Below are 27,629 nucleotides of genomic sequence, written 5' to 3' on the forward strand. Positions count from 1 at the left end.
TCTGGGCACCTCCATGTCTCCCTCCCTCCTCCAGTCCCTCTGGGCACCTCCATGTCTCCCTCCCTCCTCCAGTCCCTCTGGGCACCTCCATGTCTCCCTCCCTCCTCCAGTCCCTCTGGGCACCTCCATGTGTCCCTCCCTCCTCCAGTCCCTCTGGGCACCTCCATGTCTCCCTCCCTCCTCCAGTCGCTCTGGGCACCTCCATGTGTCGCTCCCTCCTCCAATCACTCTGTGCAGCTCCATGTGTCCCTCCCTCCTCCAGTCCCTCTGGGCAGCTCCATGTGTCCCTCCCTCCTCCAGTCCCTCTGGGCAGCTCCATGTGTCCCTCCCTCCTATAGCCACTCTGGTCAGCTCCATGTGTCCCTCCCTCCTCCTGTCACTCGGTGCAGCTCCATGTGTCCCTCCCTCCTCCAGTCCCTCTGGGCAGCTCCGTGTGTCCCTCCCTCCTCCAGTCCCTCTGGGCAGCTCCGTGTGTCCCTCCCTCCTCCAGTCACTCTGGGCAGCTCCATGTGTCCCTCCCTCCTCCTGTCACTCGGTGCAGCTCCATGTGTCCCTCCCTCCTCCAGTCCCTCTGGGCACCTCCATGTCTCCCTCCCTCCTCCAGTCCCTCTGGGCACCTCCATGTCTCCCTCCCTCCTCCAGTCCCTCTGGGCACCTCCATGTCTCCCTCCCTCCTCCAGTCCCTCTGGGCACCTCCATGTCTCCCTCCCTCCTCCAGTCCCTCTGGGCAGCTCCATGTGTCCCTCCCTCCTCCTGTCACTCGGTGCAGCTCCATGTGTCCCTCCCTCCTCCAGTCCCTCTGGGCAGCTCCGTGTGTCCCTCCCTCCTCCAGTCACTCTGGGCAGCTCCATGTGTCCCTCCCTCCTCCAGTCCCTCTGGGCAGCTCCATGTGTCCCTCCCTCCTCCAGTCCCTCTGGGCAGCTCCGTGTGTCCCTCCCTCCTCCAGTCACTCTGGGCAGCTCCATGTGTCCCTCCCTCCTCCAGTCCCTCTGGGCAGCTCCATGTGTCCCTCCCTCCTCCAGTCCCTCTGGGCAGCTCCGTGTGTCCCTCCCTCCTCCAGTCACTCTGGGCAGCTCCATGTGTCCCTCCCTCCTCCAGTCCCTCTGGGCAGCTCCATGTGTCCCTCCCTCCTCCAGTCCAGGAGGACAGTGACATCTCATGGCTCTGATCAGAGGCCTCCTAAGGAGAGGTGAGTGGGCCCTGATGAGGAGTCTCCATAGTCTCAGTGCAAGACTGTAAAGGGGAAGGATGTGAGTGTGCGTGTCCTAGACATGACAGGGTAATATTGATGCAACACCTCAGAGGGGTGACCCTGGGCACCTGGCTAATGTAAAGAGCTAGAAGTGATAAGTGCTGATGTGTCACGGTGGCCCTTACCAGGCTCTGGTCCCGGAGGGATGACACGCAGCCAAGCTTCAACACTCCTTTGGCCAGGAATGCCAATAAGGGGATGAGGGTGGTTGTAGTAGTTATCACGCCACCTTTCCCACACGGTTAATATAAGCTGGTGGAGTAAATAACCCGGAGACCTGTATGTAGTACCTCAGGTCCTCGGGAACGGTTAAGGCCCGGTAAAACTTTACTTGAATAAACAGGTAGTTACAGGTACAATTCACTTGCAGAAATGACAGGCAGAAGCTCAGAGGCTGGGAGGAAACACAGGAGCAATACGGCCCTATAGTCCACGGTATCTATATGTCACCGCTCCTGGAATTTGGAAGTACTCCAGAAGAGGTAAAGAGTAGGGGTCACTACACAAACACGCTGGCAGACAAAATTACTCAGAAATGCGGCTTAGCCTAGATGCACCCCGCACATTCTCCGTGTGGGTGTCACAATTATGTACCTCTGTGTGGTGATCCTAACGGCAGACGGCCACACAGGAAAAATGCCTGTAGTGTGAACGGGTACCTGTTTCAGTAAACTGAGAGGTTGCGTGCTCTCTCTATCTGTACGGGACTCACTCATCTCACATCCACTCTCCAGATGCTACGGGTAGTCATTTCTCTTCCTCCATCTTCATCAACATGGAAGCTAAAGGTGCTTCCATGCGGCTCTGTGTTAGCAGTCTCTCCTCCTGAAGATGGACCTCTTCCCACTCTCAGACACTTCCTTTTAGAACCTCACTTGTACCACATGACATAGTAGGAAAGATACGTTCAGAAACAGAGCTGACAGGCAATGATTTTATGGGAGTTAACCCTTCAGGCGCTGCAGCTGTGCAACACACAGAAAATGACATTGCAGTTTTGCACAGTGCATCCACATGAGACAACACATGTATGACAAGTATGGACGGGACCAGGATGACATTCTGGGACAGTACATTGATACTTGGAAGAGACTGTTGTTCTATTAGAACCTAATCCAGGTGTAATTGTACCAGTACAGGACTCCAGGCGCTGCTTGCAGTAAACTTTGCCCCGCTCCCCCCTGCTCCCCCCTGCTCCCCCTCCCCCTGCACTGAACTTTACCCAGCTACTTTGTCACATTGACTCTTGATCCAGAGGCGGCTGTAAAGCTGCATCAATAGTCTAAAGCCTGGTTTAAACACAATGATTATCGCTCAAAAGATGTATTTTGAGCGACTTTTGAGCAATAATCGTTGTGTGCCTTTAAGCGGGGCCGCTTATCTTCTGCATGCAGCTGTTCTCTGCTCGGAGCGCCTGGACGTATACAACTGAACGCTGTATACGACGGGGCCGCTTGTCTTCTGCATCTAGCTGTTCTCTGCTCGGAGCACCCAGCTGTTATACAGCTGAGTGCTCCGAGCGGGGTATGCAGAACACAGCTGGAGCGCTGTGTTCTTCATACCCCGCCTGTATTCAGGGATCGGGATACAGCTGAAACAATAGTATCAGCTGTATCCTGCTGTGAATTCCTGATAAGGCTAATCGTTCTCTTTCAGCATGCTGAAAGAGAACGATCCGCGATTCCTTAATGAAACGGTGTAGACGGTGCGAGGAAGACAGATGGCTCCTCGGAAGCCCTCGGAGGGTTTGCTGGTGAGTCAGAGAGACTATGTTGTCCAAGGGAGTCGGTGTCTGGAGCATCTTATTAGTGCAAATCAGGTTCTGTATCATATGAAGGACCGGTTGCCCCAATGGAATGAACCTCAGCCCGAGATTCTTGCATAGGTGGAAAGTATGAAAGGTCTGAAAGAGGTCAAGAGGGATGTCCTCTTCCCAATCATTATTTTTATTTTTTTTAAGGGAAAAGGGAAAAAAATTGTTTTTCTTTCTTTAAGACTTCATAAAAATTCAAAGCTTGCCATCCAATAGGTGGTTCTGCTTCCCCTTCCATGTGCAGATTGAAGGAGAGATAAGACACATCATAAAACTGTCCTGAGCTCAGTGGACTGATTTACGATGCATGTCTTAGCTCTGTTTATTTTAAGTTTAAGTTTTGAGTGCAAAACAGTCTCAAACTTCTGTATGTGAACATTTATTTAGATCAAGAGGAATGTGTCCCCCTCCCCCCTGCATCTGTATGTTATAATGCTGTGCCATCCTAACTGACGAAGGGGGCGAGATATCCCTGAAAGCTCGCTGTAACATCATGCATTTTTGTTAGCCATTAAAAGGTATCATATCTACAAGATTACTTGGTTTCTCTCACTGAGAACAATTGTAGTGTCCCAGAACATAATCCTGGTCCCCTCCATAATTGTCATACATGTCTGTGTTATATCGATGCACTGTGCAAAACTGTCATGTCAATTCTCTGTATGTATGTTGCACAGCTGCAGTGTCTGAAGAGTTAACTTACCTAAAATCATTGCCTGTCAGCTCTGCTGCTGAATGTATCTATCCTACTGTGTCATGTGGTACAAGTGAGGTTATAAAAGTGAGTATCTGAGAGCGGGAGAGGAGGTTGATGATCTTCCATCTGCCCATGCTGTTGGAGGACCCACAGTGATGCAGGGAAGCACCTTCAGCTTCCCTGTATCGAAAATGGAGAAGAAGGAGAGGCTCCCTTTGCAGGAGCTCAGGATCTTCCCTCTTCCCCGATCTGCTGGAGAAACCGCAGGGGCACAAGGAGACATCTCTGGTTTCCTTGTGTCTAATATGGAGAAGGAGAGACATTCCTACCGCATGTGAAAACGTTGGGGAGAACGAGTGAGTTACCAAATTCCCCCAGAGAGAGAGAACGCATTTCCCCTAGTCCACTAAAACAGGTACCCGTTCACACTACAGGCAGTATTTTTCCTGTGCAGCCATCCGCCATTAGGATCACCACACAGAGGTACGTGATTGTGACACCCACGTGGATGTCGTGCGGGGTGCATCTAGGCTAAGCCTTCTTCTTCAGTGATTGCCTGCCAGAGTGTATGTGGAGTGACCCCTACCTTTTACCTCCTCCAGAGTATACCCAATTTCCAGGACCGGTGACATATAGATAACATGGACTATAGGGCCGTATTGTTCCTGTGTTTTCCTCCCAACCTCTGAGCTTTTGCCTGTAATTTTATGCAAGTGAATTGTACCTGTAACTACCTGTTTTTACAAAGTTTATCCAAGTAAAGTTTTAGCGGGTCTCAGTATTATTGTATCATGCCACCACCCAGAAGCTAGGGGTTTGACAGGGCTTCCATGGAGGAACGCCCCTATCACAACCCTAGCTTCCGATTGGTAGACGTTTTTCAGGTCCTGGAAGGTCCTAGCAGCGTGGTGATCTTCACGCCGCTGCTCCATAGCTCACACTCACTCTGTCCTGCAATCGCCGATTTGCTCCACTGGCCTGCTCCCTTCCCACGGTTGTAGCAGGTGTTTACCAGCGCTCCCCAGCCATCGGCATTGTGCTGTGCTGCTGCTTTGCGGTGACTTCGCTCCTCTGCCTCCTCTCCCTTCAGCATGTGTCAGCGCCAACGCTGCTGAGAGGCAGCTGGGGAGCAGTGTAGCCCTCAGCGGCCGCATCTGAGCGCTAGAGCATGGGGTACAGCAGCGGTGTCAGGCTCTATGTTACCCGGCCACAAAACTGTGTTCCGGGCTGGCCGGCCGCCCTGCCACACAACATTCTCTGCGCTACACCATAGGGGAGCACAGTGTCGGTATTGATTGTACCGTGCCCTGGAGGGTTAGGGTTAAGGATTAGTATTGCACAATGTAAGCCTAACTGGAATACTAATCCCTAACCCTCAAGGGCACGGTACAATCAATACCGAGGCTGGTAGGACCATCAAGGACCTGAAAAATGACTACCGATCGGGAGCTAGGGGTGGGACAGGGGCATTCCTCCATGGAAGCCATGTCAAACCCCAAGCTTCCTGGTGGTGACCAGATACAATAATACCCCGGGTCTCAACCGTTCCTGAGGTCCCGAGGTACGACACACAAGCCATTGTGTTTATTGCTCCGCCGTATAGAATAACGGTTTGGGAACGGTGGCATCACGATGTGATGTACATATATACCTCTCCAAAAATTCCCCCCTCATGTTACCACTCAGCAACACCGTGACAAGGACTAGGCCTCCAGCCATACGTACAGTAAGGCCCAATGTCCACGGGCAAAATAGAATTTGTAATTCTGCGTGGGTGTCCCGCACGCGTGATCGGCGCCCCTAGGGAATCATTGGACACCCGCAGGTAATTAAATACCTGCAGATGCCATTTTTCCCTAGCGCGCGGATCACACGTGTGGGAATCCACCAGCAGCCTGCTCCATTTCGTGCGGTTTTCCGACAGCTGTGGGGGAGAGCGAGGAGATCTCTCTCTCCCGCCCGCTCTCCCCTGCTCCCCTCCACAACTCACCTGTCAGCTGCGGCGGCTCCCGAATCTTCAGGGACGAGCAGGGAGATACTCGGCTAAGGCACATTACTCGAGCGAGTAGTGCTTTACGAGTATACTCGCTCATCCCTAGTCTTTATATGACATGGCACGTTGGCGAGAAGAGTTCATCTTATATGGTGATGAGAAGTGGGCAATGAAATGATGTCGGATGTCATTTGATCCGCAGACCTCCGCAAGGTGGCTCTAGGTCTCCGGAATATGTCTTCTGAGGCGGGACTATCCTCATACAGCTATGAAACTCTGAAAGTCACCGCGCCAGCAGATCACGTCTTCCATGTGGAGATAAACCGTCCCGAGAAGAGGAATGCCATGAACAAGGCCTTCTGGAGGTACTGAGGTCTAATATCACTGGCTTCTATGTGGCTACTATATTCAGTAGCGCAGTACAGATTACCCGTCGGCACTAAGGGCGCGCTCACATGGAACGTGTATGTGCCCCTTATGCTGAATCCCCGGGGCCTATATTGGTGCGTATTAAGCGCCATAATAGGACATGCTACATTGTATTTACATACTATGAGTGGCCAATAGAAACCAACGGGCTATTTTTGCACCACATATTCCGCGGGTCACATACGGCTCGGTAGGTGAGCCCTTAATGGTCGTGTCATGGGGCAGAACTATCAATGTTCTCGCTTCTCCAATAGTGGTATTCCATCATAGACATTTATAGCATGACCGAGGATCTCCCGGCCGCCGCATCCGTGCAGGCAGCGAGCGCAGAGGATGGTTATGGCCCTCCGCATCAGTGTCTACTGGAAATAGAGACAGCGGAGCACAGCTGCTTGACCGTTTCTGTAGCTGCCATAGAAATGGAGAGATCTGTGCGGCTGAGGGCTTATTCACACGGGTGTACTTACGGCTCGTATTAAACGTGGATTTTCTAGATACGTAATACAGAGTCCCATTCGTCTGCGTTGGGGTATTCAGACCGGCATTTTTTATTTACTAATGTGAAAACCAGCAACGTGTCCTATTATATATGGGCCATTATAGTGAATACAGAGTGATTATGTATGATACATGGCATTCACTGTGGATTTACGCATATAATCAAAAGGGACTACATGCGGGGGTTTTAGGGGGGGTTCGCGCTTGAAATCTGCAATGTATACACGCCTGCAAAAAAATAGTCACTCGGTCCAGATAGGCAGGGAATATGCAGAGTTGCGGTCCGTGAATATACAATGTATTCACTCAATATGCCCGTGTGAATGAGGCCTAACTCTCCATTCATTCTCCGCCTGAGTGTAGCAGATCCTGGGGTTATACCTCAGCTGTTCCGGACATCGGTCCACCTCTGGGACCCGCACCAGTCACACGTCTGTGGCGTAATCTGGTAATGTCTATGATGGAAATGCCCTCTAAGTGGCTGCCACACTTGTGGCACTGCTGAAATAAATTCCTCTCTGTTCAATCCTTGTTTAATCTGATGGTGGAAGACCCCCTACCATGCCCTAAAGACGTAAGATTGTGCAAGATGGCCACGGAAAAGTAGGCCGGAACCATATTCTGATGAAGGCAGTCTAAAAGAAAATCTGTCCTTGTTGCCCCTAGCAACCAATCACAGCGCAGCTTTTATTTTACCTCAGTAATATAAGAAATAATAACCAATCAGAGCACAGTTTCCATTTCTTATACTGCTGAGATAAAATAAAAGCTGCGCTGTGATTGGTTGCTATGGGCAACAAAGACAGATTTTCCTAACGACAGCTTTCATAAGGCTAATTTCACGCGGACAAGTGCGATGTCCGGCCATAAAACACGGCACAATATCGCGCTCGCCCACATGGGATTTCCCCACGGATGTAAGGTGTTTTTGTGTTAAACATGCCTCACATTGCCCTCTCACAACACGCCCCCCGCCCTGTGATACCAGACAGAGGACTCCTTCCATGATTCCCTACAATCGCCTGTATTTGTTTCCCCTGCGGCTTATTACAAGCTGATCCAGTCCCACATTGTGCCCCGTGCCGCCTTACTCCAGTGAGGCTGCAGACAATGGGCAGGTCTTCATCATCTCAGTCATTAGATGCCCCGGCGACTCTGCTGACTTTTGGCACATGATTTGGGAGTGTCCCGTTATTTGAGGCTTCTGGGGAGAGGTCACGGACCTCCTCTCTGAGGTTCAGGAAATCCCTGTCCCTACTAGCCCTAAAATATGCCTCTTCGGGATCCTCAATGAGGAGTCTTGGCAGCACCATCTTAGAAGAGTCTTGAGAGAGGTACCTATCTTAGCATTGTGTTGGATGGATCATAGGAATCCCTCGGTGTCAATGTGGTGGAAATTGGTCCGTTCCGTTATTCCATATGATTAGATAGTTTATAAAGGGTGCAGATGCCCAGGAGCATTTGATAAGGTTTGGGGTCTGTGGTGCGGCTCCCCACTAACGCCCTACCCTCCACGCTTCGTGGGTGGAACCAGAGGCCCACTGACAGTAGGCCTGAACTCCTTCTCTTTCCCTCTATGTAAAGACTTACGATATTGGGGTGAATTGCCCTTTTGTCACATGTTCTCAGCTGCACGTTAATCAGTCATGCCTTTTGATGTACTACAACGCTACAAGACATGTCATTTATTCACCTTTCAATAAAACGAGTTTAAAAAAAAAAAGCCTCACATCACTTCAAGGAAGCAGCGATCCTCGGCCGCAGCTAAAAGGATCTCGGAGTGTTTCCCATTGTTCTCAGTGAGAATCCTCACATCGCACTCGCATACACCGCGCACGCCGTTCAGTGCTTTGCTGGCCCCATTGGAAGCAATGGCCGACGCTCTGCGAGGTGTTCCGAGGGATCGGCCAACGATGAGACAAGCGGCATTTTTCTGTTCGTTTTTTTCCTCTGCGACCGCTGATGTGTATGACGCCATTCACAAGAATGCGGTTCATATCCGTGCTTCTCGCAGCACACAAATCTTGTACAACTTCCTCGGCCGTGTGACATGTGGCGCCGGCCTACTCTTCCGTGGCCCAACATGGACGGGCGGTGAAGTTCTTTTAATGCTTTATTGGGATAATAATATGTGTTTCCCCCACAGGGAGATGGTCCTTTGCTTCCAGGCCCTCGGAGAAGATAGTAACTGCAGGGCAGTAGTCATTTCTGGCGCTGGGAAGATGTTCACATCAGGTCAGTGCTACGCCCAATATATCAGTAACACGCCCAGTTGTCAGTTACTGCTCACTATGTGAAGATATGGCATAACTTCTTGAGGGCATCTTATCAAAATGACCCCTAATGATCATTAGAACAATGTGACCTCTCCTCTACAAAGGCCTAAAGGGAACCTGTGCCCTCCTACAAGCACCATGACCGTAGTTACAGTGCTTACAGGATCGGTCCCACTGAGTCCGGGAGTAAAATGACTATATTGGACTGGTTCTTCATTCTTGTGCCGTCACCCTCGGAAGTCCAACCCTTCATCTATCAGTCTCTTCATTCTATGTGCATGCACTCCACTGTTCTCTATGAAAATAGTCATGCTGATAGACGGGGCACCGACTTCCTGGGCTGACATCACGGGAACAGGGAGTCCGGTAAGTATAAAGATTACACCCCCGACCTCGGTGGACCTCTCCTAACGTAGTTTATGGTTCTTATAGGAGGTGTTCGGTTCCCTTGAACATTTTTATCAGCAGTCCCAGCTCTGACCCGGCTCTGTGCAGGCTTTACCACACAACCCCATTTACCCAAATAGGACTGAGCTGCAGTGCTTTGCATTGTTCCTGGTGGGACATGATGGTCCTCCGCCACTTCATTCTGGGAATGGATGCTCCGTTTAAGGCCTCTTTCACACAGCGATATCGCAGCAAGAAAATTGTAACAATATCGCATCTGTGTTCCGTAACATATCGCTGCGTTTTCTCGCTTCAATATCACAATTTAGTGTCGCTACAAAGTCACACAACTTTGCAGCGCTCTTTTGATGGGATTTTCAGGGGGCTTGAAATATAAGCCCTACCCCAGAAACACAATACATCACCTAACAGGCACAGTCCGCTCCGCCGCACTTCTCGCAGGTCCCCAGGAACACTTGTAGTTTTCCCTAAGGGCTTCCTGGTCAGGGGTTAAAAACCCAGCCTCCAGGAAGCACTGGCTCTGATTGGTTCTTGAGTGCCACAGCTCAGCCAATCACTGCAGGGCTCAATGAACCAATCACAGCCATCCAATGATTTGTAGCGCTGTCGCATCGCGAGAAAGTCATACGACTTTGTCACCCGTGTGAAAGCAGCCTAAAGGTAACTTAACATGACAGTCATACTCGGTAATGAACTCGATGACTTGCATAGAAGAGCCTGTAAACAATACACCTCCGGAGCCGCTGGCGGGGGACTTGTGGGGAGAGATGAGTATCCGCTCCTTATGCTTTGGCCATGGGGAAGCCGTTTTTGGTGAAATGTCTTTTCTCGGACGACCCGCTTTAATATTTTTCTCTTCTGCAGGGATCGATCTTATGGATATGGCAAGTGAATTTCTGCAGCCGCAGGAAGACGATGTTGCCAGAACTGCCTGGAACCTCCGTAAGAAGATTTGGGAATATCAAAAAAGTTTTTCTGTTATTGAGAAGGTTTGTGTTCCTGTCTATAGAATAAACTACTGGATACCGGATAATTGCTCTTAAAGGGATCCTCAGGGTCTGGAGAAACACAGTAGGCAACACCACTGGCCTCTCCAACTGCCTGAGGCACACTGTGCATTACTGTGCATCATTAGTCTAAGACCCTGCATCTGCTTCGCTTAGCTGGCGGGGTTCACACGGGTCGGATTTGCTGCGGTTTTGCCGCGGTTTGCTGTTGCATATCTGCACTGCAGTAAAACTGCTGCATTTGAAGTGCAATGCAGTACAAATGTGTTTGGGCAACAAGCTGTTCTTACAGGACACATTTTTTCTGCACTGCTGCAGTGCGGAGATGCAGCTGTGGCACGGTTTTTCAGGACGCAGCATGTCAATTCTTTAGACTTTTCCGCAGTGCTTTTTGTCCATAGATCTCTATGGACGCAGCAAAATCCGCACCGAAATACGCTGCAAACGTGAAAAAGCGCTGTGGAAAAAAAATGCTTGCGGATTTTCCACGCTAAAAAAGTGCGCAAGACAAATATAACCTTTGAAGCGGTTTTACCACAGAAGCAGTTCTTCTGTGGAAAAACCGCGGCAGATCCGCCCCGTGTGAGCCCAGACTTGGAGTTCTTTTAGACAAGCGGATGATGAGTAGAATCATTCATTTTTTCACAGGTGTAGATGAATGAGAGGGAATGAACGGGCGCTGTTTAACCGATGATTTTTATGTCTGCATTAAATGAATGACGAATGACGTGTTAATGATATAGTTTGTTTGGTCGCTCGCATGTAGACCTCACAATTGTTATTCACTTTCACTTCTTCGAACGATAATAGTTCCGTCTCAAAGCACCTTTAATCAGTGCGTCCGCGTGAGCAGTACTGACCGGTCCGGGCAGCATGTAGTGTCTTAGACTGCCGATGCCTGCCAATGAGATAGTCAGAGAAGCACGTCGGTCCTCTTTTTTCCTCCGGGGGCACTTTAGTAACATGCATTCTCCTGTGGACCCTTTACACTGGGTGAGCCAGTTGTTTTGGGGAGGCTAGCCCTCTACAAGTTTTCATTAAACACGCTCCATTTTAATGGTTTACATTAGTAGTAAATCCTGTCTCCTATGGGATGAGCTTAACCATTCAGAACCCCATAAATGGCCAGTTGACCTCTTATGAGAACTATTAGGTGCTGCAAGGTTGGACTTTTTGACCATATGAATGTTTGCCCGGTAACGGGCTCTTCGAGCATCTCAGTCATGTTTTTACGATTGTCTCCACCCACTTTGTTGATGGTCGTCCTCTCCTCCTTTCGTCTTCCCCTCCTCCCACTATGGGGGTTGTTTTTTCCCAATGATTTGGGTTGTCTGATAATGTCTAGAGCGCTACGGAGCTGCAGACTGAGCATTTTGCTTCAAGTTGAAGGTGAGGCTTCGTTAGGTCAAGAACACACTTGATGAAGTTCCTTGCCACCCATGGATGTCTAAAATGTCTTCAATGAGAGTTTGAAGACCTTAAAGGGGTTGTCTCGCGAAAGCAAGTGGGGTTATACACTTCTGTATGGCCATATTAATGCACTTTGTAATATACATCGTGCATTAAATATGAGCCATACAGAAGTTATTCACTTACCTGCTCCGTTGGCTGGAATCGGCACATGTGACGGGGCGGAGCTACGCGATGATGCGTACAAGGGGGCGGGGCCAAAACGCCGGTGCTGCCGAGCCAAGCCGAAGGGAGAAGACCCATCTGCGCAAGCGCGTCTGAAAAAGCAAGAAGACACCGAAATTAGACGGAGCCATGGAGACGAGGACGCCAGCACCGGAGGGGGTAAGTGAATAACTTCTGTATGGCTCATATTTAATGCACGATGTATATTACAAAGTGCATTAATATGGCCATACAGAAGTGTATAACCCCACTTGCTTTCGCGAGACAACTCCTTTAATTCCTCGTCCGGCTTCTTTATCGTCCATAAAACTTGGAAAGTTGCAATTTTTTTTTTAAATATAGACATCACATTTGAAGCTCTTGATGATGATGATGATGATGATGGCGTCTCTCAGCATGTGACTAGTCCTGGCATGGGATCGGGTTCAGTGCTAACATTGTATTTCTACTTGCAGTGCACGAAGCCTGTGATTGCAGCAATTCACGACGGTTGCATTGGAGTAGGTGAGACAACGCTGAGATAACACTGCTTAATTAATGGTGATCAGTAGAATATATCATCGTACTCCCATGTCTCCCACCAGGTGTAGATCTCATCACTGCCTGTGACATCCGCTACTGTTCCCAAGATGCCTATTTTCAAGTTAAGGTAAGGGACCTCTCTAGAAATGGCTGATTCTGATTTGTCAGTGCATTCTGGTGGCCATTAAAGGGACATTGTATCAAAAGCCTATCTGTTAACCTGTTTAGAACCACATGCCATAGGTGGACGGTGGGTGATCACCGGTGGTGTGTGGAGTGCTCTAACACTGATAGTATAGTCCTCAAAAGCAATGGTGAGATTATGGGGTTTTTTCAACTTCTCCGCTGTTAAAATATTTTAAAAGTTTTTCCTTGCATTCTAGTACATTAAACATTACTGTTACCGATCCTCCCACATAAACCGCCCTCATATGGCTGCTGACAGAAGAACAAAAAGCTATGGCTCCGGAAAAGGGAAAAAACAAAAAAGAAAATCTGAGACATTTATGGTCTTTAAATGGTTAAGGGGACGACCTGTAAGTGGGGTCATCGGGTCATCTAGTCGTGTCCACAAGGTCACATCAGAAAACTGCCATTATAAAGTGGGGAACAAACCTTTTATAGAAGTAATTCTCACTCAGTACACAAACAAGCACTGAAAAATCAGGCAGGCGCTTGTAACATTTCGGCCATCTTGGTCTTCATCAAGCGACTAAATTGAAGTTTCTGGGTCCCAATGCAAAATCTGGAATGGCTATTATGTCCATTTATGATAATGCTGGTCTCTTACTGGACCTCTGATGCACCAGGACCAGGGTGCCCTTCTATCTCTGCACCCCCATATCCATGATATTACAGCTGTTCTCATGACTCTTGCCTTTATACGCTCTGCAGTTTGGTTTAGTCCCTTTAGTCATCTTAACACCAATTGTATTCTTTATTTATTAATGCCATTCCTTCAGCATTACGTTTTCTCCAAGTCTCCCTAGTAATATGTGTGGGCATCTCCAGACCCTCCGACTATATAACACTTTCTTCTTGTAGGAGGTGGATGTGGGTTTGGCCACTGATATGGGAACGCTCCAACGCCTGCCGAACATCATTGGTAACAGGAGGTATGTAAAAGCTTTAGGTAGAGGAAATATGTACCTTTATGTGCCTCTGCTTCAGGCATGTCATATCTCATGGTTTTCCCGTAAGTCACCTAGGTCATCATTTGGTTCTCTGCTTCCACTGCAGTGCAATATTATCTTCAATGGTCTTCTGTTTGTGCTCCTCTCGGTGCAATTTCTTCTGTCTGTGTGATATCTACAATTGTTCTGCTGTAGCCAGAAGAGCAGGATTGTAGATATGTACCATGAGGAGCACAGGCAGAAGAAATCGCACCATGAGGAGCACAGGCAGAAGAAGACCATTGAAGGTATCACACTGCAGTTCAAGTAGGGAGCCAACTGATTGTTAATCAACTAGGAGTGCAACTCGGGAGGGGCAGAGGGACTTTTGCAGGACTCAGAGTGGGCACAGTTTTTTTTGTGGGGTGCACCAAGGTGCCATTATTACCTCATGGGGGCACTATTACTTTATGGGGGGTACAAAGAGGTTATCTGGATGCTAGTACCTTGTTGGGACCAAAACAAACACTGTTAATTTGTGATGGGGCATAAAGGGGCACTATAATGATAGGATACTAAGGGGGCATTACTAATATAGAGGATTATTACTCTATGGGGCAAAAAAGGGCACTATAACTGAGGGGCACTAGGAGGGTAGTATTATGATTTTGTGTTGGGTAAAATGGGAAGATTATTACTATGTGGGGGCACTTACGTTTTGGGGTACAATAGAGGGAACTATTAGTGTGCAGTAGGATAGTGAGTGTGTGTGCAGAGATGAGCTGTGCCTGGAAGAAAATTACATGGCGGTCTGGGCTTAGAGAGAAGAAATACTCAAGCGGACAACTGCAATCATTGATGTAATCTGTGATCACTGGTTTAACTGCACCGTAATCCTGATCACTGCATAGGGCTGATGTCTGGCTAGTATATGGTGACTGCATTATATAGAGGTATGCTAGAGCTGACCCACAGTATCTAAGTCGTCACGTTGTAAAGTTGTCTTATGCTGTTTGTGATGTATATTATCAGGTAAGGTGTAGATTACTAGTAGGGTATAGTTCATAGTAGGGTATACTGTTTTAAATACTTCTACTGTGTTCTAAATAGTACTACCCCTGCTGTATGCTTTCCACATCATTATAAGGCCACTCACACTTTTTCCATGACTTTCCCCACAAGTATCATCCTATGAAGGGCTCTACCGGGATTACATCTCTGCTAATTTTTATGTGGTTTGTTAATCTACCTCAGAGAATCTAAGCATTCCTAGGGTATACATATATATCCTAAGAGGAAAATAAAAAGGAAAGAAAAAAACCTCGACTAGACAGTTTCAAAAATCTGCATGTATGCAGCCACCACTAGGGGGAGCTAAGGAGCTGACTGTATAACTTATACATTAACTCAATGATACATTTGTATGCAGCACCTCCTAAGCGCCTCCTAGTGGCTGCCGGCGGTCAGAATGTAATTATTTCTATCTATGTCAATACAAAATATTTTGACCTCTGAGAGAAATGGAGATTCAGCCCCCTCTAACGGTTGATCCAAAATTCTCTGCTGATTTAATTTTTTTATATTTTGAAAAAAAGGAGAATAATTGACCAGATGTTTTTCCTTCTCTTGTAGCCTGGTGAACGAACTGGCCTTTACTGCTAGGAAGATGATGTCAGACGAGGCCCTGAGCAGCGGACTTGTCAGGTACCACGACTGTCACCCCTTATATATGAATGTCCTGCAGCATTATGATATACTATGGCAGAGATTTATCAAAACTGGCACAAAACAAGTGCCGCAGTTGCCCAGATTCTCGGCTCTCGGATGAAACTTCTCCGCTTTTACTTTGCATTTCTTTTGATAAATCTGAAGCTATGGACACTTTTTTATCAAAATATCAACGGCACAAAGGTTCAGGCTTGTTAAAGATTGAGCCCTGATACACTGTGACGAGGCATGCAGCTGAGTGAGCAGCACATTGTTGGGAATGGTTCATACGACCGGGTGCTGAAGTCATTGGCTTTGACCGCAAAAATTGACATAGAACAATCAAATTTCACAATTCTTCTACATCGCCCCCTCAGACATGAATGCACTTCTTACTGCAGTGTTGCAAATTCTTCAACCCATTCAGATGGAAGTCTTCTGGTTGGGTGCAAACCAGGCGTCAGCCCCTGGAATTAGATCAGAAATGGGGGAAAAGTTGGTTCCCTTGAGATGTTTCTTCAAATTGGAGAAAAGATGATAGTCCGAGGGCGCTAGATCAGGTGAATGAAGCCCAGGTCAGCCAGCTCTGGGCCATGGCTGTTGCGTGGTACAAGGTATTGCTGTGCAAGAACACAACACGGGGGTCAACTTTTTGCACCTTTTAGACTTCAATGCCTCTTTCAGTTTATCCAGAAGTGTTGTGCAGTACACGGCCGTGATAGTAGACCCCTTTGGAAGGTGGTCCATAAGCAGTATCCCATCTTCATCCTAGAAGACAGATGCCATCACCTTGGATGACCACTTCTGCACTCAAAACTTCTTTGGAGCTCCTCTATCCATTACAGACAATACCCCTCTTACTACAAAAGAGTGATTTGAAGAAATTGCACACGGCATTTACAACCTTTGTGTGGTCTTGGAAGCGACCACGCATTGCTCTGAAAAAGTTGATGCTCCCTAAGAGCGGAGGCGGAGTAAATCTCCCCGACATCTGTATGTATAATGTTACTAGCCTTATGCAGCATTTTCTGGACTGGATAAAGGGATCTAGTGACTTTTCTAATAATGACTTAGAGTCGGAATTATTCAACCCATGGAGCCTAAACGCTCTTGCATACAGGGTTTTCTAATCTTCCAATAGAAAGTGAACATTCTACTAAGACTAGAGATACCATAGCAGCATGGAAGATAGCCCGTAAGATGTACGACCTGCCATCTAAAATCTCCAAACACATGGAGATTTTATGGAATCACCCAGAATTTAAGGAACGGCGGGAAAATCAAATGTTCAAAATGTGGCGACAGAAGGGTATCACAAAAGTCCAACATCTTATACACCCAAAGGCTCCTAGATATAAGACTGTTAGGGAGCTGTGCGAAGAATACAATATACCTGCGCCACATTTCCTCCCATATGCACAGCTCCGAAATTTTCTAAAGAACAGACTAACAGACAGCAAAGGAGGCAATACGTAACCCTAATGTCCTGCTAGTTAAAAACCTTACACATAAATACTCAATTTCTGCTCTATATAACAGATTTAGAGAGGGTTGGGTGACTGAGAACTGCTCTTATTTTAAAAATGGCCGTGTGACCTGCAATACTCGGAACTTCCCGAACAAATGATTAAGAGCTGGATCTGGGTGAGAAAGGAGGTATCAAACGAACGGTGGCGGGAAACCTATTTCAAGATAATCCATGGAGCAATCTATGGGTTAGACAAACCACAGAACCCCAATGGTCCATCAAGGCTACAAGCTTGCCCTAGATGTGCCATGCCTTCATCTGATTTCCTTCATGGCATTTGGCAATGCCCGAAGATTGATAGATATTGGGGCGAGATTCAAAAATTGGTGCAGGACATTGGGGGTCAAAGTCTGCAATTAACACCACAAACATTCATACTTCACCAATTACCAGAACAGACGAGAAAAGCTAAGATGACGCACACCATTCTTTGGGTCAGCAAGAGGTGCCTTCTGAACAATTGGCTGCTTACCAAACCTCCGGGGACAAATGATGTTATACAACAACTAAAACACCTCCTGAAAATAGAGAGAATTGAGATCGAGCGATGTGTGGAGTCTCAGGACCCAAAACTTTTCGAACAATGGAGGGAGTTTATGAAAAAATGTCTTAGTCAAAGTGAAATCAGGGAATGTATGATCCAATTTACCAATACAACTTGGTATTACAGTCAAAATGATATGAATAGAGATGAGCGAATATACTCGTTTCGAGTAATTACTCGATCGAGCACCGCGATTTTCGAGTACTTCAGTACTCGGGTGAAAAGATTCGGGGGCCGCCGGGGGGGGGGGGGGGGGGCGGGGGGAGGCGTGGCGGCGTGGGGGGGTAGCAGCGGGGAACAGGGGGGAGCCCTCTCTCTCTCCCTCTCCCCCCCCCCCCACTCCCCGCTGCAACCCCCACTCACCCACGGCGCCCCCCGAATCTTTTTGCCCGAGTACGGAAGTACTCGAAAATCGCAGTACTCGGGTGAAAAAGGGGCGTGGCCGAGTACGCTCGCTCATCTCTAGATATGAACCAACTGGGAAGTTTAAAGATAAAGTGACCGGACGCGATGGGGAAGTGATTGCTAGAGGGGTATAAGGCGGGATAGTTTTAGATAATTGGACGTTATAGGGTTTGTTTTAAAGGTTGTTTAACATTAGGACATTTAAGGGAAGGGGGGAATAAAATATAAATGAGCTAGATGTGAGTAATAGTGCAGAATCTACGGAGATGGTAAGACATGGAACCGAGATCAAACACTGTAATGTCCCTGTAAAATAATGCATGTGGTAGGATTTTCCTTGTGGACTTCGTTTATAAGCTGCTCATGTTTGTATTCCATGAAAATTTCAATAAAAAGGACTTCTTTGGATGTGAGGAATCGCTGTGTCTCCATTCCTTTGACTGCCCTTTTGACTCCGGATAATACATAAAAATCCACATTTCATCCATTATCACCAGTCGGGACAGGAAAGTATCAGCATCCTGCTGAAAGTGCTGCAGAATTCCCCAGGAGGCTTCCATCTGGTACACTTCTGATCTGCTGGCAAACCTTTCGGAACCCACTTGGCCAACACCTTCCTCCTGTCCAGATGATCATGAATTATGAATCCAACTCTTTCGCTGGCCATCATCTTAGCAGAAATTCACCAATCTTGTAGAATCACGTTGTGGATGATGTCTGGTCTTTGTGGGACGGTCACCACTGGAGGTCTCCAGGAACGGTCTTCATTGCCGCTGCTGAAGTGACCGGTTCTAAATTTGGCAACATAGTTTTTCGCTGTGGAGTATGAAGAGCTCTTGTCGCCTGTTTGCACCCCGTCACTGTGATGTCATGGCTGCTTTTCAGAAGCAGTGTCCCTCTCCTCTGTGTCTATTATTATTATTACCCGTGCTATTCAGGTTTAATTGTTTTCCCTCTTTTCCCCCCAGCCGAGTATTCCCTGATAAGTCCTCCCTTCTTAATGCTGCCTTTGGTTTGGCCACTGAGATTGCCAGCAAAAGCCCTATTGCCGTCCAGGGAACTAAGGTGAATTTAGTGTATTCTCGAGATCACTCGGTGCAGGAGAGTCTGGATTACATGGTAAGTGATCGTCTTGCTCTGCATTTCCTTGCACCTTGGTGGTGGCGGTCAGGTAATCCTGTTCTGTCTGTGTTTCAGGCCACCTGGAACATGAGCATGTTGCAGACCCAGGACATCATGAAATCTGCACAAGCCGTCCTGCAGAAGACGTCCCTAAAAGACATCACATTTTCTAAACTGTAGGAGTCCTCAGCGTTCCTGAGATTTCTGCATCTGACTGGACGGTTGGATATAATCTAATGGAAGTGTCCAGTGCAGAACTGCAAATAAGCTGGGCAGAGGGGATTCCCACTGAGAAGCGCTGGGGTATCCCCACAGATCTGTCATAGTGTTAGTGGGGGGATTGGCAGTTTATGCAATTATATAATATAAAAGTGTAGCTAAACCTCCAGCCTAACCCGTTACACCTCCAGCTGTGAATGTAAGGACAATACTATATGTGCCCTTATGGGGTATGTTCACCCTTGTGGCAAACCTGCCCAACGGTTTTTATAATGGCCATTTGCTACAACACTGCCTGCTCATTAATAACATAATAAACGTCGGGTCGCTACAATAAGCTTCGACTGATTCCTCCTGCAGACATTTCTTCACTGTTAATGGCATTTCATAAATGACCGACTGCCATGTTGTGTATCCGTTACAAAGGATGTCAGTGAGATGACAACAGACTCCAAGTGTTTGACTCAGTATTTTCATGCACAAATTGAAATAATTGCTGCCAGGACTCAGAGCCTGTGAGTCCTGCTTCCCTCACTCACTCATAGAGAAAGCCTGTGAGTCCTCCTTCCCTAGCACACTCATAGAGAAAGCCTGTGAGTCCTGCTTTCTTCGCCCACTCATAGAGAAAGCCTGTGAGTCCTGCTTTCCTAGCTTACTCATAGAGAAAGCCGCTGAGTCCTGCTTTCTTCGCCCACTCATAGAGAAAGCCTGTGAGTCCTGCTTTCCTAGCTTACTCATAGAGAAAGCCTGCGAGTCCTGCTTTCTTCGCCCATTCATAGAGAAAGCCTGTGAGTCCTGCTTCCCTGCCACTCATAGAGAACGCCTGTGAGTCCTGTTTCCCCTGCCCACTCATAGAGAGAGCCTGTGAGTCCTGCTTCCCTCACTCACTCATAAAGAAAGCCTGTGAATTCTGGTTCCCTGACTACTCCGAGAGAAAGTCTGTGTGTCATGCTTTCCTCGCTCACTCATAGAGAAAGCCTGTGAGTCCCGCTTCACCTGCCCACTCACAGAGAAAGCCTGTGAGTCCTGCTTCCCTCGCTCACTCATAGAGAAAGCCAGCGAGTCCTGCTTCCCTAGCACGCTCTTAGAGAAAGCCTGTGGGTCCTGCTTCCATAGCTCGCTCATAGAGAAAGCCTGTGAGTCCTGCTTCCCTCACCCACTCATACAGAAAGCCTGTGAGTCCTGGTTCCCTCGCTCACTCATAGAGAAAGCCTGTGAGTCCTGCTCCCCTAGCACACTCATAGAGAGAGCCTGTGAGTCCTCCTTCCCTAGCACACTCATAGAGAGAGCCTGTGAGTCCTGCTTTCTTCGCCCACTCATAGAGAAAGCCTGTGAGTCCTGCTCCCCTGCCACTCATAGAGAACGCCTGTGAGTCCTCCTTCCCTAGCACACTCATAGAGAAAGCCTGTGAGTCCTGCTTTCCTCACTCACTCATAGAGAAAGCCTCTGAGTTCTGCTTTCCTCACTCACTCATAGAGAAAGCCTGTGAGTCCTGCTTTCCTCACTTACTCATAGAGAAAGCCTTTGAGTCCTGCTTTCCTCACTCACTCATAGAGACAGCCTGTGAGTCCTGCTTTCCTAGCTTACTCATAGAGAAAGCCTGTGAGTCCTGCTTTCCTAGCTTACTCATAGAGAAAGCCTGTGAGTCCTGCTTTCCTAGCTTACTCATAGAGAAAGCCTATGAGTCCTGCTCCCCTGCCACTCATAGAGAAAGCCTGTGAGTCCTCCTTCCCTAGCACACTCATAGAGAAAGCCTGTGAGTCCTGCTTTCCTCACTCACTCATAGAGAAAGCCTGTGAGTCCCGCTTCCCCTGCCCACTCACTGAGAAAGCCTGTGAGTCCTGCTTCCCTCGCTCACTCATAGAGAAAGCCTGTGAGTCCTGCTCCCCTGCCACTCATAGAGAAAGCCTGTGAGTCCTGCTTCCCTAGCACACTCATAGAGAAAGCCTGTGAGTCCTGCTTTCCTCACTCACTCATAGAGAAAGCCTGTGAGTCCTGCTTCCCTCGCTCACTCATAGAGAAAGCCTGTGAGTCCTGCTTCCCCTGCCATTTCATAGAGAAAGCCTGTGAGTCCTGCTTTCCTCACTCACTCATAGAGAAAGCCTGTGAGTCCTGCTTCTCTCGCCCACTCATAGAGAAAGCTTGTGAGTCCTGCTTCCCTCACTCACTCATAAAGAAAGCCTGTGAATTCTGGTTCCCTGACTACTCCGAGAGAAAGTCTGTGTGTCATGCTTTCCTCGCTCACTCATAGAGAAAGCCTGTGAGTCCCGCTTCCCCTGCCCACTCACAGAGAAAGCCTGTGAGTCCTGCTTCCCTCGCTCACTCATAGAGAAAGCCTGCGAGTCCTGCTTTCCTAGCACGCTCATAGAGAAAGCCTGTGGGTCCTGCTTCCATAGCTCGCTCATAGAGAAAGCCTGTGAGTCCTGCTTCCCTCACCCACTCATACAGAAAGCCTGTGAGTCCTGATTCCCTCGCTCACTCATAGAGAAAGCCTGTGAGTCCTGCTCCCCTGCCACTCATAGAGAAAGCCTGTGAGTCCTCCTTCCCTAGCACACTCATAGAGAGAGCCTGTGAGTCCTGCTTTCTTCGCCCACTCATAGAGAAAGCCTGTGAGTCCTGCTCCCCTGCCACTCATAGAGAACGCCTGTGAGTCCTCCTTCCCTAGCACACTCATAGAGAAAGCCTGTGAGTCCTGCTTTCCTCACTCACTCATAGAGAAAGCCTCTGAGTCCTGCTTTCCTCACTCACTCATAGAGAAAGCCTGTGAGTCCTGCTTTCCTCACTTACTCATAGAGAAAGCCTTTGAGTCCTGCTTTCCTCACTCACTCATAGAGACAGCCTGTGAGTCCTGCTTTCCTAGCTTACTCATAGAGAAAGCCTGTGAGTCCTGCTTTCTTCGCCCACTCATAGAGAAAGCCTGTGAGTCCTGCTCCCCTGCCACTCATAGAGAAAGCCTGTGAGTCCTGCTTCCCTAGCACACTCATAGAGAAAGCCTGTGAGTCCTGCTTTCCTCACTCACTCATAGAGAAAGCCTGTGAGTCCTGCTTCCCTCGCTCACTCATAGAGAAAGCCTGTGAGTCCTGCTTCCCCTGCCATTTCATAGAGAAAGCCTGTGAGTCCTGCTTTCTTCGCCCACTCATAGAGAGAGCCTGTGAGTCCTGCTTCCCCTGCCCACTCATAGAGAGAGCCTGTGAGTCCTGCTTCACTCACTCACTCATAGAGAAAGCCTGTGAGTCCTGCTCCTCCCGCTCACTCATAGAGAAAGCCTGTGAGTCCTGCTTACCTCATTCACTCATAAAGAAAGCCTGTGAATTCTGGTTCCCTGACTACTCAGAGAGAAAGTCTGTGTGTCATGCTTTCCTCGCTCACTCATAGAGAAAGCCTGTGAGTCCTGCTTTCCTAGCTTACTCATAGAGAAAGCCTGTGAGTCCCGCTTCCCCTGCCCACTCGCAGAGAAAACCTGTGAGTCCTGCTTCCCTCGCTCACTCATAGAGAAAGCCTGTGGGTCCTGCTTCCCTAGCTCGCTCATAGAGAAAGCCTGTGAGTCCTGCTTCCCTCGCCCTTTCATACAGAAAGCCTGTGAGTCCTGCTTCCCTCGCTCACTCATAGAGAAAGCCTGTGAGTCCTGCTCCCCTAGCATGCTCATAGAGAAAGCCTGTGAGTCCTGCTTCCCTAGCTTACTCATAGAGAAAGCCTGTGAGTCCTGCTTTCTTCGCCCACTCATAGAGAAAGCCTGTGAGTCCTGCTTTCCTAGCTTATTCATAGAGAAAACCTGTGAGTCCTGCTTTCTTCGCCCCCTCATAGAGAAAGCCTGTGAGTCCTGCTTTCTTCGCCCACTCATAGAGAAAGCGTGTGTGTCCTGCTTTCTTCGCCCACTCATAGAGAAAGCCTATGAGTCCTGCTCCCCTGCCACTCATAGAGAAAGTCTGTGAGTCCTCCTTCCCTAGCACACTCATAGAGAAAGCCTGTGAGTCCTGCTTTCCTCACTCACTCATAGAGAAAGCCTGTGAGTCCCGCTTCCCCTGCCCACTCACTGAGAAAGCCTGTGAGTCCTGCTTCCCTCGCTCACTCATATAGAAAGCCTGTGGGTCCTGCTTCCCTAGCTCGCTCATAGAGAAAGCCTGTGAGTCCTGCTTCCCTCGCCATTTCATACAGAAAGCCTGTGAGTCCTGCTTCCCTCGCTCACTCATAGAGAAAGCCTGTGAGTCCTGCTCCCCTAGCACGTTCATAAAGAAAGCCTGTGAGTCCTGCTACCCTAGCTTACTCATAGAGAAAGCCTGTGAGTCCTCCTTCCCTAGCACACTCATAGAGAAAGCCTGTGAGTCCTCCTTCCCTAGCACACTCATAGAGAAAGCCTGTGAGTGCTGCTTCCCTAGCACACTCATAGAGAAAGCCTGTGAGTCCTGCTTTCCTAGCTTACTCATAGAGAAAGCCGGTGAGTCCTGCTTTCTTCGCCCACTCATAGAGAAAGCCTGCGAGTCCTGCTTTCCTAGCTTACTCATAGAGAAAGCCTGCGAGTCCTGCTTTCTTCGCCCACTCATAGAGAAAGCCTGTGAGTCCTGCTCCCCTGCCACTCGTAGAGAAAGCCTGTGAGTCCTCCTTCCCTAGCACACTCATAGAGAAAGCCTGTGAGTCCTGCTTTCCTCACTCACTCATAGAGAAAGCCTCTGAGTCCTGCTTTCCTCACTCACTCATAGAGAAAGCCTGTGAGTCCTGCTTTCCTCACTCACTCATAGAGAAAGCCTGTGAGTCCTGCTTTCTTCGCCCACTCATAGAGAAAGCCTGTGAGTCCTGCTCCCCTGCCACTCATAGAGAAAGCCTGTGAGTCCTGCTTCCCTAGCACACTCATAGAGAAAGCCTGTGAGTCCTGCTTTCCTCACTCACTCATAGAGAAAGCCTGTGAGTCCTGCTTCCCTCGCTCACTCATAGAGAAAGCCTGTTAGTCCTGCTTCCCCTGCCATTTCATAGAGAAAGCCTGTGAGTCCTGCTTCCCCTGCCCACTCATAGAGAGAGCCTGTGAGTCCTGCTTCTCTCGCTCACTCATAGAGAAAGCTTGTGAGTCCTGCTTCTCTCGCCCACTCATAGAGAAAGCTTGTGAGTCCTGCTTCTCTCGCCCACTCCGAGAGAAAGCCTGTGAGTCCTGTTCCCCTAACACGTTCATAGAGAAAGCCTGTGAGTCCTGCTTCCCTAGCTTACTCATAGAGAAAGCCTGTGAGTCCTCCTTCCCTAGCACACTCATAGAGAAAGCCTGTGAGTCCTCCTTCCCTAGCACACTCATAGAGAAAGCCTGTGAGTGCTGCTTCCCTAGCACACTCATAGAGAAAGCCTGTGAGTCCTGCTTTCCTAGCTTACTCATAAAGAAAGCCGGTGAGTCCTGCTTTCTTCGCCCACTCATAGAGAAAGCCTGCGAGTCCTGCTTTCCTAGCTTACTCATAGAGAAAGCCTGCGAGTCCTGCTTTCTTCGCCCACTCATAGAGAAAGCCTGTGAGTCCTGCTCCCCTGCCACTCGTAGAGAAAGCCTGTGAGTCCTCCTTCCCTAGCACACTCATAGAGAAAGCCTGTGAGTCCTGCTTTCCTCACTCACTCATAGAGAAAGCCTCTGAGTCCTGCTTTCCTCAATCACTCATAGAGAAAGCCTGTGAGTCCTGCTTTCCTCACTCACTCATAGAGAAAGCCTGTGAGTCCTGCTTTCTTCGCCCACTCATAGAGAAAGCCTGTGAGTCCTGCTCCCCGCCACTCATAGAGAAAGCCTGTGAGTCCTGCTTCCCTAGCACACTCATAGAGAAAGCCTGTGAGTCCTGCTTTCCTCACTCACTCATAGAGAAAGCCTGTGAGTCCTGCTTCCCTCGCTCACTCATAGAGAAAGCCTGTGAGTCCTGCTTCCCCTGCCATTTCATAGAGAAAGCCTGTGAGTCCTGCTTCCCCTGCCCACTCATAGAGAGAGCCTGTGAGTCCTGCTTCTCTCGCTCACTCATAGAGAAAGCTTGTGAGTCCTGCTTCTCTCGCCCACTCATAGAGAAAGCTTGTGAGTCCTGCTTCTCTCGCCCACTCATAGAGAAAGCTTGTGAGTCCTGCTTCCCTCACTCACTCATAGAGAAAGCCTGTGAGTCCTGCTTGCCTCGCTCACTCATAGAGAAAGCCTGTGAGTCCTGCTTCCCTCAGTCACTCATAAAGAAAGCCTGTGAATTCTGGTTCCCTGACTACTCAGAGAGAAAGTCTGTGTGTCATGCTTTCCTCGCTCACTCATAGAGAAAGCCTGTGAGTCCTGCTTTTTTAGCTTACTCATAGAGAAAGCCTGTGAGTCCCGCTTCCCCTGCCCACTCACAGAGAAAGCCTGTGAGTCCTGCTTCCCTCGCTCACTCATAGAGAAAGCCTGCGAGTCCTGCTTCCCTAGCACGCTCATAGAGAAAGCCTGTGGGTCCTGCTTCCATAGCTCGCTCATAGAGAAAGCCTGTGAGTACTGCTTCCCTCACCCACTCATACAGAAAGCCTGTGAGTCCTGGTTCCCTCGCTCACTCATAGAGAAAGCCTGTGAGTCCTGCTCCCCTGCCACTCATAGAGAAAGCCTGTGAGTCCTCCTTCCCTAGCACACTCATAGAGAAAGCCTGTGAGTCCTGCTTTCTTCGCCCACTCATAGAGAAAGCCTGTGAGTCCTGCTTTCCTAGCTTACTCATAGAGAAAGCCGCTGAGTCCTGCTTTCTTCGCCCACTCATAGAGAAAGCCTGTGAGTCCTGCTTTCCTAGCTTACTCATAGAGAAAGCCTGCGAGTCCTGCTTTCTTCGCCCACTCATAGAGAAAGCCTGTGAGTCCTGCTTCCCCTGCCCACTCATAGAGAGAGCCTGTGAGTCCTGCTTCCCTCACTCACTCATAAAGAAAGCCTGTGAATTCTGGTTCCCTGACTACTCAGAGAGAAAGTCTGTGTGTCATGCTTTCCTCGCTCACTCATAGAGAAAGCCTGTGAGTCCCGCTTCCCCTGCCCACTCACAGAGAAAGCCTGTGAGTCCTGCTTCCCTCACTCACTCATAGAGAAAGCCTGCGAGTCCTGCTTCCCTAGCACGCTCATAGAGAAAGCCTGTGGGTCCTGCTTCCCTAGCACGCTCATAGAGAAAGCCTGTGGGTCCTGCTTCCATAGCTCGCTCATAGAGAAAGCCTGTGAGTCCTGCTTCCCTCACCAACTCATAGAGAAAGCCTGTGAGTCCTGCTCCCCTGCCACTCATAGAGAAAGCCTGTGAGTCCTCCTTCCCTAGCACACTCATAGAGAGAGCCTGTGAGTCCTGCTTTCTTCGCCGACTCATAGAGAAAGCCTGTGAGTGCTGCTTCCCTAGCACACTCATAGAGAAAGCCTGTGAGTCCTGCTTTCCTAGCTTACTCATAGAGAAAGCCTGTGAGTCCTGCTTTCTTCGCCCACTCATAGAGAAAGCCTGTGAGTCCTGCTTTCCTAGCTTACTCATAGAGAAAGCCTGCGAGTCCTGCTTTCTTCGCCCACTCATAGAGAAAGCCTGTGAGTCCTGCTCCCCTGCCACTCATAGAGAACGCCTGTGAGTCCTCCTTCCCTAGCACACTCATAGAGAAAGCCTGTGAGTCCTGCTTTCCTCACTCACTCATAGAGAAAGCCTCTGAGTCCTGCTTTCCTCACTCACTCATAGAGAAAGCCTGTGAGTCCTGCTTTCCTCACTTACTCATAGAGAAAGCCTTTGAGTCCTGCTTTCCTCACTCACTCATAGAGACAGCCTGTGAGTCCTGCTTTCCTAGCTTACTCATAGAGAAAGCCTGTGAGTCCTGCTTTCTTCGCCCACTGATAGAGAAAGCCTGTGAGTCCTGCTCCCCTGCCACTCATAAAGAAAGCCTGTGAGTCCTGCTTCCCTAGCACACTCATAGAGAAAGCCTGTGAGTCCTGCTTTCCTCACTCACTCATAGAGAAAGCCTGTGAGTCCTGCTTCCCTCGCTCACTCATAGAGAAAGCCTGTGAGTCCTGCTTCCCCTGCCATTTCATAGAGAAAGCCTGTGAGTCCTGCTTCCCTCGCCCTTTCATAGAGAAAGCCTGTGGGTCCTGCTTCCCTCGCTCACTCATAGAGAAAGCCTGTGAGTCCTGCTCCCCTAGCACGCTCATAGAGAAAGCCTGTGAGTCCTGCTTCCCTAGCTTACTCATAGAGAAAGCCTGTGAGTCCTGCTTCCCTAGCTTACTCATAGAGAAAGCCTGTGAGTCCTGCTTTCTTCGCCCACTCATAGAGAACGCCTGTGAGTCCTGCTTTCCTAGCTTATTCATAGAGAAAGCCTGTGAGTCCTGCTTTCTTCGCCCCCTCATAGAGAAAGCCTGTGAGTCCTGCTTTCTTCGCCCACTCATAGAGAAAGCCTGTGAGTCCTGCTTTCTTCGCCCACTCATAGAGAAAGCCTGTGAGTCCTGCTTTCCTAGCTTACTCATAGAGAAAGCCTGTGAGTCCTGCTTTCTTTGCCCACTCATA

General features: G+C 48.9%; 1 protein-coding gene across 1 annotated transcript; it reads left to right on the forward strand.

Annotated features, from left to right (window-relative positions):
• The first annotated feature begins 1,045 nt into the window (after positions 1-1,045).
• On the forward strand, positions 1,046-19,504 carry LOC136580991 (delta(3,5)-Delta(2,4)-dienoyl-CoA isomerase, mitochondrial-like). Its single transcript, XM_066581949.1, has 10 exons — positions 1,046-1,189; positions 5,958-6,120; positions 8,829-8,917; positions 10,231-10,355; positions 12,464-12,512; positions 12,593-12,657; positions 13,575-13,645; positions 15,275-15,346; positions 18,795-18,945; positions 19,024-19,504. Exons 1-10 carry the CDS (start codon positions 1,159-1,161, stop codon positions 19,126-19,128), a joined length of 921 nt encoding a protein of 306 aa, XP_066438046.1. The 5' UTR covers positions 1,046-1,158; the 3' UTR covers positions 19,129-19,504.
• Positions 19,505-27,629: the final 8,125 nt, after the last annotated feature.

The sequence above is a fragment of the Eleutherodactylus coqui genome, chromosome 10 (genome assembly GCF_035609145.1).
Source record: "Eleutherodactylus coqui strain aEleCoq1 chromosome 10, aEleCoq1.hap1, whole genome shotgun sequence".
NCBI classification, from domain to species: Eukaryota; Metazoa; Chordata; class Amphibia; order Anura; family Eleutherodactylidae; genus Eleutherodactylus; species Eleutherodactylus coqui.